Source organism: Mangifera indica, chromosome 9, assembly GCF_011075055.1.
Source record: "Mangifera indica cultivar Alphonso chromosome 9, CATAS_Mindica_2.1, whole genome shotgun sequence".
Lineage (NCBI taxonomy): Eukaryota > Viridiplantae > Streptophyta > Magnoliopsida > Sapindales > Anacardiaceae > Mangifera > Mangifera indica.
In genome coordinates, this window is record NC_058145.1 from 17,807,864 (window position 1) to 17,828,163 (window position 20,300).

Below are 20,300 nucleotides of genomic sequence, written 5' to 3' on the forward strand. Positions count from 1 at the left end.
ATGAATCAATTAGGTGAATATTAGAATACCATGGTTGCTTGCATGGAGCAAGTGCAACGTACAAATTAACATTTATGTCCTCACCTACTTGTTTATATAATTTAGTTTAGAAGAAAAAAAAAAATGTCCTTAAGAATCTCAAGAGGACATTGTGAAGATACGCAAATTGAATGAAGTTTTGAAGAAAAATATAAAGAGATTCGTTCGAAGGTTAATTAATGAACAGTAGTCCCTATTTCTATCTCTACATATTTTAGCTCTGGACACGAATTAATTTGCTGGTAAGACATCAGATCTAGTGTTAAATAAAATTCATGATTTGATTCTTGTATTTCCTTATATTAATTGTGATTCGTTTATTCCTTTTTCATATGATTAATATTTTCTTTTTCAATTATATTATAATTGAACAAACAAAATTATTTATTCATGCAACTTGACACGATAGCATATGTTTGTGTGATTTAATTATTTATTTATTTATTTATTTTTTAAATTTCTCAATCATACATTATTATGTTAGGTTGTATAATAAGTTAATGAAATGTATTTCTATATGTAATATTACTCGGTTTCGCATGATGCAGGGTTGATACCAGAGATTTAATTACCATGCATAAAGAAATGCAGGAGGAAGAAGATGACATTACATGAAAGAAAAGAGAAAAAGCAATGGTGGTGGGTTACTAACAGACTATGAAAGGAAAGAATAGGTAACATGGTTTTCAAGATTCTACTAAATTTTATCAATATGAGGGTAAGACAATGCAATAAATCTTGAATTTGAACCATCATACCTAAACATTACTGCACACCATTTCCTGCATGAGCCTCGACCGAAATTTGACTGAGACTTTGCATCCACGTTTTTCTATATTTATTATCATCATTCAATTTCAAAGCAGGTATCATGCTATGTCTAGGTCAAACAGTATAACTTATTTCTACAGTGAAGTTGATATGTATATGGACGAGACCACGCCTCATAAGTTTGCAGTTGAGTTTGGATAATTCAAAGTCATACAAACTCCATACATGAAGTTTATGTGTTACGAAGTGAGATTCAAGTCTCTTATATATCTTAGACTTTGTTTGTAACATATTACCACGTCTTATACCCTAGTGCTCATGAGTGAGTCATGTGCGCTAGTTTCCTACTAGCATTGAATGAATTATAAATAAATTCGAATTGACCTACCTTAATTTGATTCGAATTGAAATTTCAATTTAGTAGGTTGACTCGAGTTTGATTTGAATTTCTTTACAATGATATTGTTCATTCTGTTAATAATATTATTTATTTTGTTATGAAACGTCCAATAAAATCTTTGGCCAGTTTGAATGAGGTCAAACTCAAACTCGAACTGACTATGTAGGATTTAAAACAAATTTGAGTTAGTTCATATTTGAATTTGACTCAGCTCAAATCCAATCTTAAGATGAACCTATAATAATAGTCCCAACACCCCTATCACATCTTTGCAAATCAAAGATGTGATTGTAACTCTTATATTAAATGATAGGAACTTTTAGGTGTGGTTCTTTCCAAGATTTGCATCAAAAGTTAAGTTTAAAATCATATATATCATTTAAATATCCCACTAGAGACTCAAAATTAAGTGGGCATGGTTTTATTGAAACATAAAAAGGTTACCGTTAGTTTACCAGAATCTTGTCTTAATTCTAGCTTGATCTCTGACCTCTAAAGCAGAGCAGAGCAGGTAATCTAGAAGCTTCAGTTGTTACTGCGTTCTTGTATTTCAAATCTTCCATTTCATAGAAAAATAACTTCATTTCCCTCATCTGAATTCTAATTTTAATGTTCTGGGTACCTTCGAATCTTTGAAATGGCCTCCCATATCCCAATTGCCTTTTGCAGCTTCCATTGTTTGACTCGTTATCTGTCTTCAATTACAAGCTATACTTTTAGATGAGTAACATTTTTCAGTCTGGATTTTCTTTCTGCATTTTAACCGACTTAATTTCTTTGCTAAAACAGAAATTGGGAAGACGCTTGTGCTGCGTATGTGACATTTAAATATGCTTATGCTTCGGAAACTGCCATTTTGCTCAGTGTAAGTCGCCATTCACACTCTGCACCAATTTTTTGCCATCCGCAAATAGAACTCCCAGTGAGACAACTATTACATTTATATATAATCTGATAGAAAGCTTTGAATGACTCTTGTATGAAAGTTAAAAATGATGGAAACGCTATGTGGAACTGCCCAGATTTTGACTATATCTGTCCAGATTCTTGACAGGAGGGAAGTGGCCCTTCTCTTTGAAATTGTTAGCTCTCAGAGTAAGATAATCTGGAGATGTATTTGGAGATATCTGAACATAAAAAACTAGCACCTGGCTCCACCAATTTCTGAAAAGTTCATATAGAACTTGGCTATTCTCAGGAGCAGATGTCTGTATATCTAGCTTGCTCCCATTAAATCTTGAAAATTTGTTTAAATCATTACAAGCTGTGATTTTTGAAGAAGCTGAGGCCTTTTTTTTGTTGAAGTGATTATATTGTTAGAGTGTGGAGTTTGATCATGCTTGAAGAACGTCTTTGCAGGGTTGGTGACAGTCATTGTAGGGCTATGTTCCATTGCTGGTAACGCTCCTTGCGGGGGCTCGGGGACACAGCCCTTGAAACCTAAACTTGAAAAAGCCTTTTCTGTAATTGCGCTATCCTAAATTTTTATATAATATGTGGTTATATCTATTGTATTTTTTAACCCTAAAATGAATTAAAAAACTAATGTGGCCGTGGATATAAGCGTTATTGGCTCAACCATGCAAATCTATCTTGTTCTTGATTTCCATTTTCTTTTCGCACATATATCATATGGATATACATACTTATTGGTGTCAAAATTACATGTGAACTAAGAAAATTTTGCAATTGCCGCTGGTCAATGTTGGCTCTAAAATGCCCAGCCTACAGCCTGAGTAATGCTTTCTTTAGCCCTTAATTTGCTTCCACGTTTTTATATACATTTCAGGGAGCTAAAATTGTAGATCAACCCATCTGCAGAATACTCTGGGGAACAAATGAGGACAAGTCTCACTCTTGTGGCAGTCCATGGAACTTTCAAGATAATTCTAGCTTAATGGCATGGGTTCGTTAACTAATAAGCTGACACAAATTATATATAGATCTTCTTGATTTGGAATAAATTTTTTGTTTAAAAAAATTTTAAAGGAAGCCGAAGAAATCTGTTCTGTCATCTCACATTTTTAAATTCACAATTTGCTCTTATACGATGATTTATTAACTTGAAAGTAATTCTGGAGAAGTTCACAGAATTGTTCTGATAAATGATTTTGAAACTTTTCTGGGATTAATGGGGGTTGCTGATCAGATTAGCTCTGAAATCCAGGGGCAATTTGTTCTGTATATTTGGTTTCCCCATATTAGCGCACCTTAAGTTTGCTTATGTAAAACCTTTAGACAAATTTCATACTGGTAAAATATTTGAGAGATATCAGGTATGTATGAATATTCCATATTTTTTGTGGATAGTGAGAGAATATTATTTAAATAACTTGTGAAATCATAAACTATCAAGATGTGTTTTAAGTTACAAAATCCAAAAGAAGAAACTGTGTTATTCTGCTGGTCCAACAATATCTTCTCATAGTACCCTGTATAAGGCTATAAGCAGTTTAGAATTTTGATTGTCACTTGAATTTGTTGATTCTATGAGCTAAATCTTGTGCATAGTTTTAGCAGGTCACTTACATAGATCAATATGCTTCCACTCCTGGAGAAGAAATAACATTTGGAAGTTGTGAAAATAATGCTGGCTAAGGGATATGTTTTAAGCAAAGATGCACTCATCAAGGCGAAAGCGATGGATGAGTCCTATGGATTTTCCGTTAAGGCTGCGGCCAAGGATGTTGAGCTTGACAACAGAATTGGAATCAATGATAAGATTTCTGCAGGCATCAAAGCTGTGTATCATGTTGCAGAAATCACCAAAACAGGTGCATCAGATACTGGAAATGCAGCTGTATCGGCTGCAACTTTTAAGGAAGAACAGCTCAAGCAGCCAATACTGTGGTGGTCAATAGCAGCTACTTTGCCAAGGGTATTTTTGGGTTTCTGGAGTCTTGGAACGCGCATCTAAAGCTGCAGCTGATTTAGGTACTCATGATACTAAATAAGTAAAATAACTGAGTTGAAGTAAGCAATTTGTTTATCCCATTAGATTGATTGTGAATAGTAAGTCAATTAAATTGTCATATGTTGACTGCCAGCCTAGTTCAAGGCTGATTCATTTGTGAGACATTTTCAAATTTGCTGTCCTAGATTTTCTTTTGGACAGTTTTCGGCAATTGCTTGCAGTTTCGTTTTTAGCAGTTTCAACAGTTGTCTGCTGCCCAGATTTTAGCAGTTTTCAAGCAGCAATTTTTTATCTAAATCTTCAGCAGTTTCTTGCTAAAATCTCATCAGTTTTTAGCAGTTTATCAACTTTTCTACCCGCCCTAACATCAGTATAATTTACAAGACCATTATTACTTCTGGAGTCTTGGTAGTTTAACATCTCACAGAGAACAAACATTGCTGGTTTTATATGAGATCATGTAGCAAATTTTATTAGTTAAGGTCCGGATTCTCTTGAAGACTTGGCATAAGTCCTTTTTCAGTTCATTTGGCTCTGACAAATGCGCGGTTGCATAGTACAGTAATTGATTTTTATTGCCCTTTCAAATCTATTTTCTCTGGAATGCAGGTCATTCTTTTGTTTCTGTCGGAATGTGAAACATGGACCACAGTCTATTTCCGCATGACCCTGAAGCAAAATGATCATTTCTAACTGGTCTTGCATTGAGCGAGAGGGTTAGTAGCCTGTTATTCAATTGAAAGGTCATATGTTTACGTTATGAAGTAATGGCTGGAAGGTTGCTGCTTTCATATTTAATAAATGCCGCCGGTCATTCCGGTTAAACTGTTATGACTCATAATGACAATAGTATGACTTTAGTTAAGTTTTTTTGAGCCAAATGACTATTTCCCGGCAAGGGTGGATGCAAATTCAATGTCTCATCGGTTCATTATCAAAAATTCAAATTTTTATCTATAAATTATTAAAATTAATAAAAATAGTCAACTTTATAGTTAAAATTTGTATTTAATTAATAATGTATTAAAAATAATAAAATATTATCTATTTCTCCTCTAAATTTAAAAAAAAAATAATTTTTCCTTAAGATTAAACTTTAAAATCTCACATTTTCCACCTTAGGGTTTCTCTATCCCTTTTCCAGTGTCAGAACCGGTCGGCTTCGCTCTCCTTCCCTTTTTTCCAGTGCCTCTCCGACATCTTTTCCCTATTGTGAATCGTCTTCATTCACAATAGAGTTAATTATTTCTATTAATTTTAATAGTTTATGAGTAAGAGTTTGAATTTTTGATAGTCAGTAGGTGAGAGGTTAGATGGGAATATGTCTTTTGGCCAAGTTTTTTTTGTTAGTTCTAATTATTATAAAGATCTGTATAATACCACCGTGTCACAATTATATTTGATTAGAACTTTTTTGTTTTCGTTTAAAGAATTAAACTTTGTTTTCTTTTTTCGATTAAAGAGACTAATATTTTAGATTTTTCTATAAAAGAGGATTAATTTTTTAGCATTTAAAGTATCAAATAAACATAATTAGAATTATTTATTTTATTTTGTTTTAAAAGTAAAGTGATTAATTTTATATATTTAATAAAAAATAGTAAAAGTTTAATCTTTTCAATAATAAATTTTAAAAGTTTAGATCTTTTACTTAAAAAAAAAATTAATTATTCAGTAGAAAAATATAATAATTCTTCGATATCCTCACCTCATGTGTTATTATCCCTTTATTTAATATGTTTTAACTGAGTGGAATAGTATAAGAAAAATGAAAAATTTTGCAATTATTATTCAGTTCAAATCTCAATAATTGCAAGGTAATGCATCATACCACAATTCTTTTTTGTTTTAATGTTGAAAAATAACATTTTATTTTGATCTTGTATTGTATCATTTAACATTATTATTTTTCATGATAAACCCAAATCAACCTCTTGACTTGATCAATCAAAGTCCAGTCCAGTCCAGTCCAGTCCAGTTCTAAAAATATTGTATTTAATTAGTTAGCTGATAAACTTTGCTCATTCAATTTACCTTTCAACTGACCACTAAATTTATGAGTTAATTGCCTTTTCTTGTCAACCAACAATGTTATGAATATTTACAATTCAACAACCAGTACCCCATCACAAAAGAAAAAGCATAGCCTAGCCTATCATGTTCCTTTACTGTAACATCATTCCGTGCTTGAAACAATATAAATCCGAAAAATTTCTTGTAAGTCATAAAATACTGAATTAAAAACATATAAAATTATAATAATATTTGATATACCACACTACTTGAACCTAGAGAGTTTTTGAAATTCGACTCTCCTAAATCCTTTTTGAATAACATAATATAGTTTTTAAAATGAGACTTAAATAATATATAGATAATTAATGGATGATCTAATACCTTAAAAGTCCATATCAAATCATTACTGAGATCTTAAATCGTAAAATCTATTAAACTATTTTATTGATCATATTAAACAGTAAACTTTTATTCAACTATTTAATTACATTATATCATTTTGTGACTTATCCAAAACCCTGAAAGCATAATCCAGCATCATGGGTTCACATTTTTTTCCTGAATGAAATTGCTTTACAATGAGACAAGCAGAAGCCATGTTAAGACTTGATCCAAATACATTTTCACAAATGGTGGCCTGGTACCAAAAGTTATCGAAATGCAACATCTAGTTGTTGCCATTTCCCTCAAAATAATGAAATCTGTTTAGTGCAATATTCATGGCTCATGTGACCAACTCAAGTGAACATGACTTTGATTAGATGGGCAAGTGTCACTTTGCCTGTTGTGACTTTATGGGTTTTGGGCCCTTGTAAATATGAATGGATTGACAGAATTTAAGATGGGATGTTAGTAGGTAGTGAAGAGATAAAAGAAAAATGTGTTTTCTTCTTTGGCACATTTGTTTTGTTATTATTTATGCGTCCTTTGGTGGGTGGCTTGGCTTCTTTTTATGATAGTGACTATTGGTTAGGTTTGAATATCAAATTCTTTTCAAGTGCTTTAAGTTATGTACGGGGCAAATAGTTTGACTCATTATTATGGTATTGTGTATTTTTTATACACAGTCTCACACCTTGATTTATTATTGAGGTATTATTCACTCCATATGCATAATCCTCGTCACATTACATTTTGACAATCATTAAGTTTTTAATGTGATTCATGAAAGACTAAAAAGGTATAATTCAATAACAAAATATTTTAACAAAAAAGTGATAGGATAAATAATAATGAAAACGTTAAAGACACAAGCTAAAATAAGAAGTATAATATGATAGTAAAAAATGACATGACAATTGATATGATGACTATCAAACACATGAAAAATGATATAGCACATTCTTGGTGAAGTTTTTACATGATACATATTGACATAATGAAATTGTAAGATCTTTTCTCTTAATTCATTTGAAAACTTATGCACTTATCAAAAATAATTTCTTGTGGCATTCAAATATGACTTATCACTCTTCTTTTTATCTATTCCAGAGTGTAATATCAACTTATACTTTTAATTTATGTTAATTATAGAAACTGAGTTAATGTTTTTATATCTTTGGTTCGTGATTATCCATAATCATTGGATTAAAGTTTTTATACCATTAGTTCGTGTTTGTTATAGACATTAGGTTAAGGTTTTCTTTAATTTGAACTCTGATTTAGTTTTTCTGGATTTCTAACTTCCTTGTTTGCGTGTAAGATCTCATAGTTCATTTGTAAGGTTCGCATCAATTTTATTCCATCATCGTTCTATAAACTACATAGTGTGGTTATGATGTCGTTTGCAACATTCAGTCCAACATCTTGATCCATTTGTCAAAATATTGTATACTTTAGACACATAATTCTATTATCCAACTCATTGTCAATATATAAACTCTCCCGTCGTATCATAGTTTTACAATTTAAAATACATCTGGATAATTGTTAAAGTTTGTCCTATTATCATTCAAAAGAACACGAGAGTAATTGTCTATTTTGGACACACGCTTTCAACCCACTTTCAAGAATTGACGCTTCTTGTCATTTCATGACTTTGTAACCTAAAATACACTTTGGTAATCACTTAAATTTGTCCTACCATCATTTAAGAGATCATAAAAAGTAATTATAAAGCTAACCAATTATCAAGATATTATCTATTTCTTAGTTTTGTTTTTTATTTTAAAACCAAAAACGTGCTTGAAAGCTCATAAACTATATAAACAACCATATCTTATCATTCCCAGTTAATGTTGGATGTTCACACCCAACATATCTCCTACAGTTTGTTAATTTGGGATTTGCATAGACTATTACAAATCCTGTTTTCTAAACTTTACAAAAGTGTTTTTAAAAAACTGTTTTACACAACTTAAAATGATAAACTTTCCTCTATCTTAATCCAAATGTTGCAGTTTCTTGGACTAGAAGTCAGGCAATCAATAACTAAACTTGCCGTCTATTAATGGTTATTTCAATATATTTATTGAGATGTTGGATCGTTGTGTTGCTTTCTAAAGAAATTGTCTTCTGGTTGAAACTTCACGAAAGCTTTGAGGCTAACAAATAACTACTATCTACTGCTTCAGACTTCAGTACAATAAATTAACAACTCTGTCCTTGTCGTCTCTCCAGAAAAATTCCTGTTTAAGTCATTGTTTTAAGACCTGGATCAGACCAGTTAGTCTGGCTAAAACCCGGTTCTAAATCCGATCCATCGAATGACTAGAAACCATATTAGCCATTGTTATTTGATTTTGGATTTGGATGAATTTATTTTAAAATTTTATTATCGATCCAACCCTTTGATATGCGGATATACCCTGACAGAATGGACACAGGTTCCAGGTCTCAAAACTTTGTTAAAATAACTTTTTCGTTCAAAACTTTTCCTTTTGACTAAGGGCACCAGCAACCCAATTAGCCATGGCTGAACCAATTTGCTGTTTTCACCTAACTTGCTCGCCAGATTAGTTATTTGCCATTTATTTTATTAGGAGGAACAAAAATGATTTATATTAAGAAGAACTGCTCAAGGAATTAATTAAGAGCATAGATTAGTCGGCCTCGCACCGCCACCAACATGATTAAAATTAACCACTTTCTTATAAAATAAATAATACTTTGTTCACTATTTTAATCCCTAAACCATTTTAATATTTTATAATAAATTAGGATTTCAAAGTCACCAAGTTTTTACACTTTGAATTAGGTCTATATTTCATTCAATAAAATTAGTTTGAGATGATTCTCAAACTTAATCGGATAATCAAATCCGACCCTGCTTTGAATGCCCCCTTGCAAGGAGCCTTATTCACCTGCCACCTAAACTCCATAAGAGGCCAATACCGGATATAGAAATCCTGTAATGTCATTTTTGTGCAGATGAGGAGATGCGTATATTTTCTTGGTAGGGATGAAAAGTCACCTCGTACCAAATTTGTTATATAGAATTTCGCTATTTTAGCTTAGTTGTAGTTTACCAGAATGGATCAATTAGTTTGAGTCTTTTGTAACCTTAAACACACTGTTTCAAGGTTTTTTTTTTTTTTTTTTTCTGGATAGCCTGACTATCAAAGTGATAGATAAATAGGAGGAGTTTAGTCTAATAAATAACCTACCGTCAAGGCCTTTCACTTCAATATGGATAAAAAATGTAATGATGAACCCATTTGGCGAAACCTGACCACTAGGTCGATGAGGAGATAGTATGAATGTGCTTTTCATCAATGATAAAAGAAATGGGCAACTTTTGCAGCTTCTTTTATGGTCTAAATTCCAAGAAGGTGAAAAGTGTACAAGCTTCTTCTTTTTGTTCTGAAAATATGATTTAAAAAGTATACAGCCATCAGGACACATGACTAGAACACATTATTCACTTATTTTCTTCATTGCAGGCTGTGTTTTACATCAATCCCTCCCCCTTCAATGAACCAAAAACTTCATTAGACTTAGGCATTTTCCTGGTTGGTGTGATAGGTTCAAGTTTGGAGGGATGATGCGGCTCAAGTAAGGTTACGTGTAACTAAAAAAATAACCAAAAACCCCTCACTGTACAATAAACAACGCCAAATGAAGACTCACAGAGACCAAAAATTCAAAAAACAAAAATTATTGTTCTTAATTATGAGTTCTGACTAATAGCAGCAAATGGGACACCTTGTCAGTCCATTTTCATTACAATCAGGACAACGTTGGAACCCAAATTCATTTTCTTCACCTTCCCTTTGTTCTTGATATTCTTCTTCTTCTTCTTCTTCTTCCTTTTCATAGTATATTTTACAACTTCCTGAACATGTTTCACAAGGCACAAATCTTATATCTCCACATGCTTCACAAGTTACTCCATTAACTCCACCAAGTTCATCCACTTTTTCACACTCTACAAGCATCTTCTCCAGCTGCCCTTCTTCGTGCAATCTCCTGATCTCTTCAGCTCCTCCAATGTACTGTTTCCCCAGAAATACTCTTGGCAAGCTCACCCCTGTAACCCCATTTCCTAAGAGCCCTTTAAGTTCCTCCTTGAAGCCTGAATGCATCGAAACATCTCTCTCATCGACGCGAATGCCTAGGCTTTTTAATACAACTCTCACATGGCAACAATCCTCATATGTCTTCCGAACTCCTCTTAGGCTTGTAAAGTACACCACAACTTTTTGTCTTTCAAAATTTTGATCTGAAACTACCCCATTTCCTGTTTTCTTGCCTTCTGAGGAATCTAATAACAACTGATTGCCAGCCACTGCAGGTTCCTGCTTTCCAATTTCACATTCATTTTCATTTTCATTCTCCAATTTCTCCAATTGCTGCCCGACATGAAAAGGGTTCCCTGGAGATAGAGCCTGGAAAGATTTCTTGAAGGTTTGAATAACTTCAGGATCAAATTCTGAAATCAATTTGGACTTTGGAAGAGGAAGGTCATCAAAAGGTACCACAGCATTGGAATTCAAATTCTTGACAACATCAAAAGAAAAACTCCGAATGTGATTAGGTGATCTCATTAATGGACTAAAATCTTCAAGCCCCTCCATCAATTCCCAAGTGTTGATAGTCTCAGGCTCTCCAGGAGGAGTCCTGACAGGAGTTTTGGGCACTAATTTTGGGATCCTCTCTTCCATCTTGCTTGACCAAACTTTTGCCTCAACCAACCCCATTGTAATATCCTTGGTGCTTTTGCTCTTATCATCATCATCAACACCCCCACCACAACCACCAACATCAAGATGATCATCACCGTTGATTTCAACATTATGATTGTTCTTGTCGAAATCCAGCTTCAACGAGCCCAAAGTGGAGGATGTGAGCGCCACCACATGGTAGCCATCACCGTCGCCTTGTGGCGGATGATGCACATGCATTGAATAGCTTCTTGGCACCGGCGTGCACGGTCTCTGGCAGTGCCGGCACCGCTTGTTTTGCTTGGAACTCGCACAACCCATTACAGAAAAAAGCAAAAAATCAAAGAAATCGGTCCAGAAATATCAAATTAAAACAGGTTTTTTATATGGGAACTTGGACCATTTCCTGGGTAAAGTAATAGAACATTCTTGACTCAGTGAGCTGGATTGAAGGTTGTGATAAAAGTTTCAATAAACAAAAACAAAACTAAAATTAAGAAACCATTCAATTGCAGTCAAGGAAACTTCGTTTTCTGGTGGATCTAAAAAGCTGAACTCTTTATTGTCAAAACGTACAAAAAATTACAAACAATAATGTGAGCTCTGAAACCAAGGTAGTAGCATTAAAACTGAGAGCAACCAAGAAGCCAAAAACGACTCCTTCAATAACAAGAACAAAACTTTGAGAAAGATCTTGAGAGAAAGAACCCCGTGAAACGATTTTCAGATAAGATATGAAACTGGAAGAGTGAAATTTGCGAAAAAAAACTGGAAGAAGAGCTATTTCTAAAGTCGAAGATGGAGAAGGAAGACCAAATTTATAAATAGACAAGTGATCCCATCCCACCGTATCATCATCATCATAAAGAGGAGCCTGTTTCTCTCTGTAAGATTTTTTTACAGAGAGAAACAGCAACAAGTTTCCAAGTTTTTTCAAGCTGAAGCTCAAAGCCAGGTCCTTGATGACGGCAATATTTCGTGGTCATATTCTAATGTGTCGGCGTCATTTTATTGGAATTAATAAAAATAAACTCTTCATAAATACTTTTAATATTTTAATCAATGATTTTAGACGCGTTGATTTGGTTAAAAAGCTCCCAACTTGGTTTGCATGAATAGAAACGAATTTTGAAAAAATACATTCTTTAAACTCAATTTATCCTTGAATTGACATTTTTAAATTTAAATTACTCCTAATTTAGGGTTTATTCAGATTAGGGCTGGATTCGAGCCGAATTAGTTCGAGCTCGAGCTCAACTCGGCTCGGTTTGAGCCCGAAACGAGCCGGGCTCTGCTCGGCTCGATCGAGCTCAAGCCGAGCTCGAGTTGGCTCGAATTGGCTCAGTAGATTTTTTTAAAAATTTTTTATACAAAACGACGTCGTTTTGAGCCATATATATATACAAAACGATGTCATTTTGATATGAAAAATAAACTGAACCGAGTCGAACTCGAGCCAAGCCAGTTCGGTTAGAGTCGAGTTCAAGCCGAACTCAAGCCGGCCATAAATAAACCGAGCCGAGCTCAAACTGGCTATGAGCTGAGCTCAATTCGATTCAAATCCAGCCCTAATTCAGATTCAGTTTGAATCATATCCAATTCTAAGAATATGTGATTTTTTCAATCTCTTCTTGAAAAGGGGAAAAGAAAAGACCCTTGTTTATTTTTGTTTGTTAGTTTTGAAACTTTCGATATTGAAGGATCATTGAATGCGGGAATCAGTGCTTGAATGGCTCCTGGAATAAAAGTCAATCTCATGATGGCCCCCCAAGTATTATTTGATAACAAAGAACGACAGATGGACAAACAGTTTTAGAAAAAACAAAAAAAAGAGTTTTTCTTGGCGTTAATTTTATATTGTCACCGTCAATATAACATGTAAAGGGGAAATTAAATAAATGTTCATGAATTCTTCCTGTAATAAATTCTAACGATATCTTACTCGATAGCTGTAGGGGAATATTTATTTTTTTTGAAATATAAGGGGGTAAATAGTCGTTTATTACACTTTAGGGTGGTCCACATTTGTATTATTTTTAGTGTAAATTATAATTTATGAATCAATTAATCTATTTATGGGAATTGGTTGCGCTAATTATTATCACATGTGCAAGTATAAACTTAAAACCCACGTGATGCCACGTGGAATTTCACTCTTTACAGTGGAGGACCTTACTTCATTCATAATGGTTCCCAACCACCCCTAAAGGCAAGCGATTTTCCCCATTGTCTTATGACCAAATCAAGATTATATAAGAATAATTACTATCTCATTAATTCATGTGGTTAATACTCACAACTGAATTTGTTTTTTGTAAAACAATTCATGTTTGAATTAATTTAAATATTTGAATTTAAATAAATTTGGTTTAACCTAAAATTAATCTATTTTTTAATACAAGTCCTAACTCATCAAATTTAAGTAGACTTCAGATTAGTTTTTTGAATTCAAATTGATTTTAAACTATATCTTAATAAGAGTCCATTCAAATTAAATCTAACGTTAATTAAGTTTGCTATCATTCTTGTTATTCATAATGTAATAACGTTATTCAAATACAGCATTATCAATTTTTACTATTGAAAATATGTTGTTACTATGTTAAACCATGCCATTTTGCACCGTAATTTCATAAAATCATTAGTATAGATTGCAATTGTACTCTTCATTGACGCAAGGTTGTATTGATTTAATAGTTTCAAGCGATAGTTTAATTTTAGATCAAACTAATTTGATAATAATATTGATATTATGTTGGTATTACATGACTAAAACTTATTTTAAATTTTATTTATGTTATAGTGACATCAATAAGCTATCTGATTAATCGAATCAAATCGGTTGACACATACACTGATACTTTGATGGTTTAAGGCCTTGCCCAGGACTAAAAACATCATTGGCACAAATAATATTAATTAATTAGAAATATGAATAATTTTAGAAGTTAGTGGTTTGTTGGATGGAATGTTTGTTTGCCTTGTGCTTGCTCAAATGTTCCCCCTTTGAAAAATTTAGGTTCCTATAATTAATTAATAATATTATTATTATTTTCAGTGCTTCCTTCAAAAGTGCTTTTGGGTAAGTTATTATATTGTTGAGACCTAACATTTAGCTCTCAAAAACTAAAATCGAGCACCTACACTCAATTTGATCATTCTAAATTCAAGACAAATGCAAACTAATTTTTGTTAATGTTTAATGTGTAACAACCTAAGACCGGATAGGGTTAGATTCGAGCCGAGCCGAGCTCAGTTTGGTTCATATATGGACGGCTCAAGCTCGGCTAAGGTCGGCTCGTTTTGGGCTCAAGTTCGACTCGTTTTTCATTATCAAAATGACATCATTTTTAATATATATTGGTCGAAACGATATCATTTTGTATAAAATTTTTAAAAAAAATCTACTGAGCCAGCTTGAGCTCGACCAAACCCAGCTCGTTTCGAGCTCGACCGAGCCGAGCTCGAGCTCGAGCTGGAGCTGGCTCGGCTCGAGTCCAGCCCTAAGACCGGGCCAAGGAGGAAACTTAATCCCGATGCACGAAAATTGGCTGAAAGTAACTCTGACCACATATTATAAGTGCAGCAATAAATGAAAAAAAAAAAAACAATTATCAGGAAATTGAAGAATAAAAGCAAGCTTCGTAATTGGGTGGGTCAAGTTCTGCTGTTGACATTTGATGGGCCATAAATGTACAATCAAATTTGAAGAGAAAGCTCATTTCAAAAGCCCATCCAATGCCCAAAACCCATTTCTCTGGGCTCCAAAATGGGTTTCTTAGGAATTCTGGACTGGATTTCAAACACCGAAATGGCAAGGATGATAGGGGCAACAAAAAGCCCAATATCATTGTTGAATCGATTGGTACAATCTGGGTTTTAAAATAGTGGAATGAACATGAATATCATTGTTGTATAATCAACTTTCCAAGACCAATGAATCTCATAGTTCAATGATACTAACAATATAAAACCAGCATGCATATTTATAACATGAAATTAAATGTCAATTTGATAATCAATGGATCAAAAGAGATAAGTTGAAAGATAAAAGTGTGCGTGTAGCACAAATACTAAACAATTAATATTAAAAATATTGTTTGGTTGAAGATTAGAAGAAACATTTAAAGTAAAAAAATTGAAGGAAAGAGAGAGAAGAAGGTGAAGGAAAGCAAGGGCACATGGGAACAGGAGGGCATGTGGAGAAGATTCAGAAAGGTCTCTTGTTTAATAAATATTGAGGTGAGCAACAAGGAATAACATGGATCCACCCTAATCTAACGAGGTACCCTTAAACTTAATCCCAATAAGGGCATGTGAAGAGCTTGTTGTAGGACAGGCTAAAAGGCAGTGCTTGTAGGACCCAGTTTTGTAAGACTCATTTGACAAATAAAAACACAAAAACGAAAGCACCCACAACAATTTCCCTTTCTTTTCTTTCTCTCCTTCACCGGCTGGAAAATTTTTATATGGAGAGATACACTTTCTTTTCTTTCTTTCCCTCTTTTACCAGAAAAATTTTATATGGATAGGAGGAGGAGGAGGAGGAGGAGGAGGACATGATGGTGGTGGATGATTCAATCTAAGTTGAGTCGAGCTAGGGGTGAATTTGAGTTTGGATTGTAGTTATAATGTCCAATTTAAGTTTAATTTTAAACTTGTTCATGGTATGAATAGTGTCTTCGAAGAGGTGAACTATGTCTCTAATGAGATTAATAATATTATCGGATAAACAAACGAGTCAATCTTAAATTGAATCACATATATAATATAAATCGATCGTTCAAATTGTATATACCCTTAAGAGGTGGTAAGAGATTTTATTTTTTAATATAAGGATAACATTACTGAAGGTATATTTTTCATATATATATATATATATATATATATATATATATATATATATATATATATATATATATATATATATATATATATATATATATATATATATTTATTTATTAAAAAAATTGAAATTTTAGATCTTTTTATAAAAAAAATTAAATTATCAGTATTTTCTATTAAATGTATCAAACAAGTATAATCAATATTGTTTATTTTATTTTGAAAACAAAGTTATTAGTTTGATATCTTTAATAGGTTGCAATAAAAGTTTAATAAAAGAATTTAAAAGTTTCGTCAGTTTAATAAAAAATTTTAATAGTTTGATTTTTTTAATAAAAACACTAAAATTTGGTCTTTTCATAGAAAAAAAAATGATATTTCAATATTATGAATATGAAAATATGAAAATTCAATATCTTTAATATATAAAAAAAAAAAGAGTTGATTTCTTCAATAGAAAAAGGCAATTGTTTGATACCTTCCGCGGATGCTATCCCATGTTTATATATACAAAATAACCGAAATTCTCCAGCAAATATGGCGAGACTGGTGCATGAAAAGGTCCACTCTGTAGAGGTGAATGTTTATAGAATGGGTGGAGTGAGAGAGAGAGAGAGAGACAAGTAATGCAATTAATAGTCTATTAATTTCTTCCCTTGGATTCTGGATTTTCATGTTGCCAGGTTTCCTCGTCACACATGGCCTGTGCCTCACTTGTGATAATGGATTTCAGTGGCAACTAAGAATAGCTAAGAAGGATTATCTCTTTTAATGCTTTCTTCCTTCTTCTACTCTTTCTTCTTTTGACACCTAATCCCAATTATTCCTTCTTATGTCGTCGATTATGTCAGCCAAATAATCTTGCTGGAATTTACGGAAATGCTAATTAGTATACTGCACACAAAATGCTATATGTGATTTGAGAGTGAGTTGGATTACGACCGAGAGCTATTTGAGTTTAAACTGAATAAATTAAGTTTGAACTAAAGACTAAGTTTGTTTTTATAAATAAGTTAAGAATAAATTAATCTTATTGAATTGTTTCACATCAGTTGAGAAAAGAGTTAAAGAATAGTTTATAAAGGTAATAAAAAGTCTCACTCTTTAAATTAGTTTTTAGAGTAAAAAAAATTTAATAACACTTAACATTAGTGTCAAAACTCAGTTGCAACCCAAGACTCTTATAGAATAATAGGTTGACATGAAGATCTAAGTATGAGATGATTCATATTAAATTTAAAAGTAAATTATTTTCAAATCGAGTTTGAATCATAATTGATTGATCTTAAATAGAGTTTTTTGAATTTAAATCGATTTCAAATTAAACCTTATTTTGTCTCGATGGAATCCAGCCCTTCCTGAGAGATAGTAAAGAAAAGAATCACCTTAGAGGATAAACCAAGGCAGATGATGAGAAGCAATATCAGAGGTTAATTACTAAAGCTTAGACAGTAACAATGAGCACTTTGTGGATGAGAAATGAAAGAATTCCAATCATGGAGAAGAATAAGCTAGACTTTGTATAAATTTTTATTGCAAATTGTGTGCCAAACATGTGTATCTGAAAGAGACAGACTCCATATCAAAGGGATGGGTCCAGGAAGGCTCCTCTCTCTCCTCTCTCTGAGCCTGATATATCAAGCAATTTGCACCTCTCTCTCTCTCTCAACCTCAAAATCGCTGTCTTTCGGTCTCTGCAGCCATCATCCCTCTATATGTCCTTTTCCTATAACCTGTCACACCATCGAACTCAGTCCATAAAACACTCTCAATAGCATCTCCCTCCTTTTAATTTTAGCCAGACCCCCCACCCGACCAGCCCTCAACTCAACCTCTCTTTCGGGCATGTCCCTTGTTTTGTTCCTTTGCATTTGACACATGGCCTTCCCACCTCAGCATAGTTTCATGTTCCAATCCCATGAAGACTCTCATGATCACCATCTCCCTTCTCCAGCTTCCCTCAATTCCCTCCCTTCTTGCCCCCCTCAATTCTTCCATGGTATAATATGTCAACATTTAGATATATTTTTATACATATTTTTGATTGTTTATGTTTGATTATGTGTTTTTGTTGCGGTGTAGGTGCACCGTTTATGATGAAGAGATCGATGTCGCTTTCTGGGGTTGACAGGTGTGAAGATGTGCATGGAGATGAAGACTTGTCTGATGATGGATCACAGATGGGGGAGAAGAAGAAGAGGCTCAACTTGGAACAAGTTAAGGCACTTGAGAAGAGCTTTGAGTCGGGAAATAAACTTGAACCCGAGAGAAAAATGCAGCTGGCTAGGGCTTTAGGCCTACAACCAAGACAGATAGCCATCTGGTTCCAGAATAGGAGAGCTAGGTGGAAGACTAAACAGTTGGAGAAAGATTATGAAGTTTTGAAGAAACAGTTTGAAGCTCTCAAGGCAGATAATGATGCCCTTCAATCTCAGAACAAGAAGCTTCATGCGGAGGTAAGAACAAAGCCTGTTACATCCTCTTGATCTTTTGTTATTTTTAAGCTTCTGAGCTCATGATCCAATATAGATGAGAGGATGATTAATAAATGATATGAAAGGCCATTAAGTTCCTTAATTTAGTATTTTTCGTTGATTAGTTGATCATAACTTTGGGGTGTCAGGTGCCAGAACTGCTTTGCAGGAACATAATTATTTAAATCTTATTATTTGATTGCTTGATTTCAATGATACAGTTACTTTCTCTAAAAAAGAAAGATCCAACTGAAGTTAATCTGAAGAAAGAAACTGAAGGGAGCAATGGCAGTGACAATTGTTCTGATGTCAACTTAGATATCTCAACAACAGCAGTTATAACAAGCCCAGTGTCTTCTCATTTAAGCAGCAAACAGCTCTTTCCTTCATCGATTAGGCCAACAAACATGACTCAACGTTATGATCAGGCCTCAGCAAGACCAGACATGAAAATGGATCAAATGGTTCAAGATGAAAGCTTCTGCAACATGTTCAATGGCATTGAAGAACAGCAAGGGTTCTGGCAATGGTCTGAGCAACACAATTTCCATTGAAACCAAGTCATGTCTCAGAAACCAAAAAAAAAAAAAAAACCACACTAAATGGACAGCAACCATTACTTGATGATTCATCTGTGGCTTACTGAGGTTATTAAGAGGAAAATCAGAAGTTGTCCTCTTGAACTGAACACATTGGACTGGAAATGAGTATGGGGAATATGTTGGCTACGAATAATACACTTTTTTTCTTCCCATACATTGATGAATTGTGACACATTTGCTAGGTTGGATCGTAGTCTAAATTTTATTTTATTTTTCTTATTTTTGATTAAGGTACATGTGCCAGTGAGTGGTTTTCCAGCTCTGGCATGTAGCATGGGCCATGAATTTTTTTTTTTTTTTTTAAAGGAGGGGATTCTCTCAAAATATTGTTTAAATCTTTTTAATTGTTGTTGGTGCTTTGGAATCATGATGTTTCAGTAAGTAGCCCTGTAGCTGAGGGGCAAATATGAGTTTCAGATTTTCTTCTATTCAGTTTTGATTTGAGATTTTCTTCTACTTAGTTTTGATTGATTTAAAACGTAACTAAATAAAAAAGATGATTCCCTATTAGACGCAAAATAAATATTCCAATTTAAATCAGACTCTCCTCAAGAAAAAATAATAGTATTTAGAAGAAAAAACAGGCTGACTTCGTAAATCAGAAAGCAAAATCTAGTTGAGAGTTAAAAATGAAAGCATCAAAAATAAATTAAAAGAGGTGGTGGTAGATTCTGAGCACACATTCCAAGAGGAAAGCTGCCAAGGAGATGGTTAGAGAAGAGAACAATATAGAGAGGTTAAAAAAAGGGTCTTCCTTTCTTATTTAATTTGGTGAGAGGAACTTTTGTATATTTTTTAATCTGACATGAGAAAGTATCCAACTGTGCAGCCCTATCTGTGGGATATCCATGTGACCTACTGTCACCGCTTCTCTATCATTCATCAATCCTACTCTCTCTCTCTTTCACTGTCTCTATGTCTTAGTCATTGTTCACTTCTAGTCATTATTTGCCACCTCTAACTAGCTAGCCATGCTATCATTTAAAAATGGCAGGGGATATTAAGATTTGTGAGAGGTGAATGCTGAAAAAATCATAAAAGAGACATTGGACATGTAAAAGATAAAATGATTAATGATCTTTTAGATGTTCAGATATTATCTACGTTATAAAATCTAAAAACAAATTGTAAATCAAA

General features: G+C 33.3%; 2 protein-coding genes and 1 pseudogene across 2 annotated transcripts; 2 read left to right on the forward strand and 1 right to left on the reverse strand.

Moving 5' to 3' along the window:
• Positions 1–1,692: 1,692 nt before the first annotated feature.
• Positions 1,693–4,335, forward strand: LOC123226369 (annotated as a pseudogene).
• Positions 4,336–9,911: 5,576 nt separating this feature from the next.
• Positions 9,912–12,168, reverse strand: LOC123225260 (uncharacterized protein At3g28850-like). Its single transcript, XM_044649182.1, has one exon. The coding sequence runs from the start codon at positions 11,561–11,563 to the stop codon at positions 10,262–10,264; it is 1,302 nt and encodes a 433-aa protein (XP_044505117.1). The 5' UTR covers positions 11,564–12,168; the 3' UTR covers positions 9,912–10,261.
• Positions 12,169–17,755: 5,587 nt separating this feature from the next.
• On the forward strand, positions 17,756–19,591 carry LOC123225378 (homeobox-leucine zipper protein HAT7-like). The gene is made up of 3 exons (XM_044649316.1): positions 17,756–18,086; positions 18,170–18,543; positions 18,783–19,591. Exons 1-3 carry the CDS (start codon positions 17,966–17,968, stop codon positions 19,113–19,115), a joined length of 828 nt encoding a protein of 275 aa, XP_044505251.1. The 5' UTR covers positions 17,756–17,965; the 3' UTR covers positions 19,116–19,591.
• Positions 19,592–20,300: the final 709 nt, after the last annotated feature.

What these genes read in the sequence shown, in the direction of transcription:
- LOC123225260 (XM_044649182.1), bottom strand. Translation starts at nt 11,563, where the DNA reads ATGGGTTGTGCGAGTTCCAAGCAAAACAAGCGGTGCCGGCACTGCCAG.
- LOC123225378 (XM_044649316.1), top strand. Translation starts at nt 17,966, where the DNA reads ATGGCCTTCCCACCTCAGCATAGTTTCATGTTCCAATCCCATGAAGAC. An exon ending in CCCCCCTCAATTCTTCCATG is followed by an intron (nt 18,087 to 18,169) that starts GTATAATATGTC and finishes GTTGCGGTGTAG; the next exon opens with GTGCACCGTTTATGATGAAG. An exon ending in ACAAGAAGCTTCATGCGGAG is followed by an intron (nt 18,544 to 18,782) that starts GTAAGAACAAAG and finishes TCAATGATACAG; the next exon opens with TTACTTTCTCTAAAAAAGAA.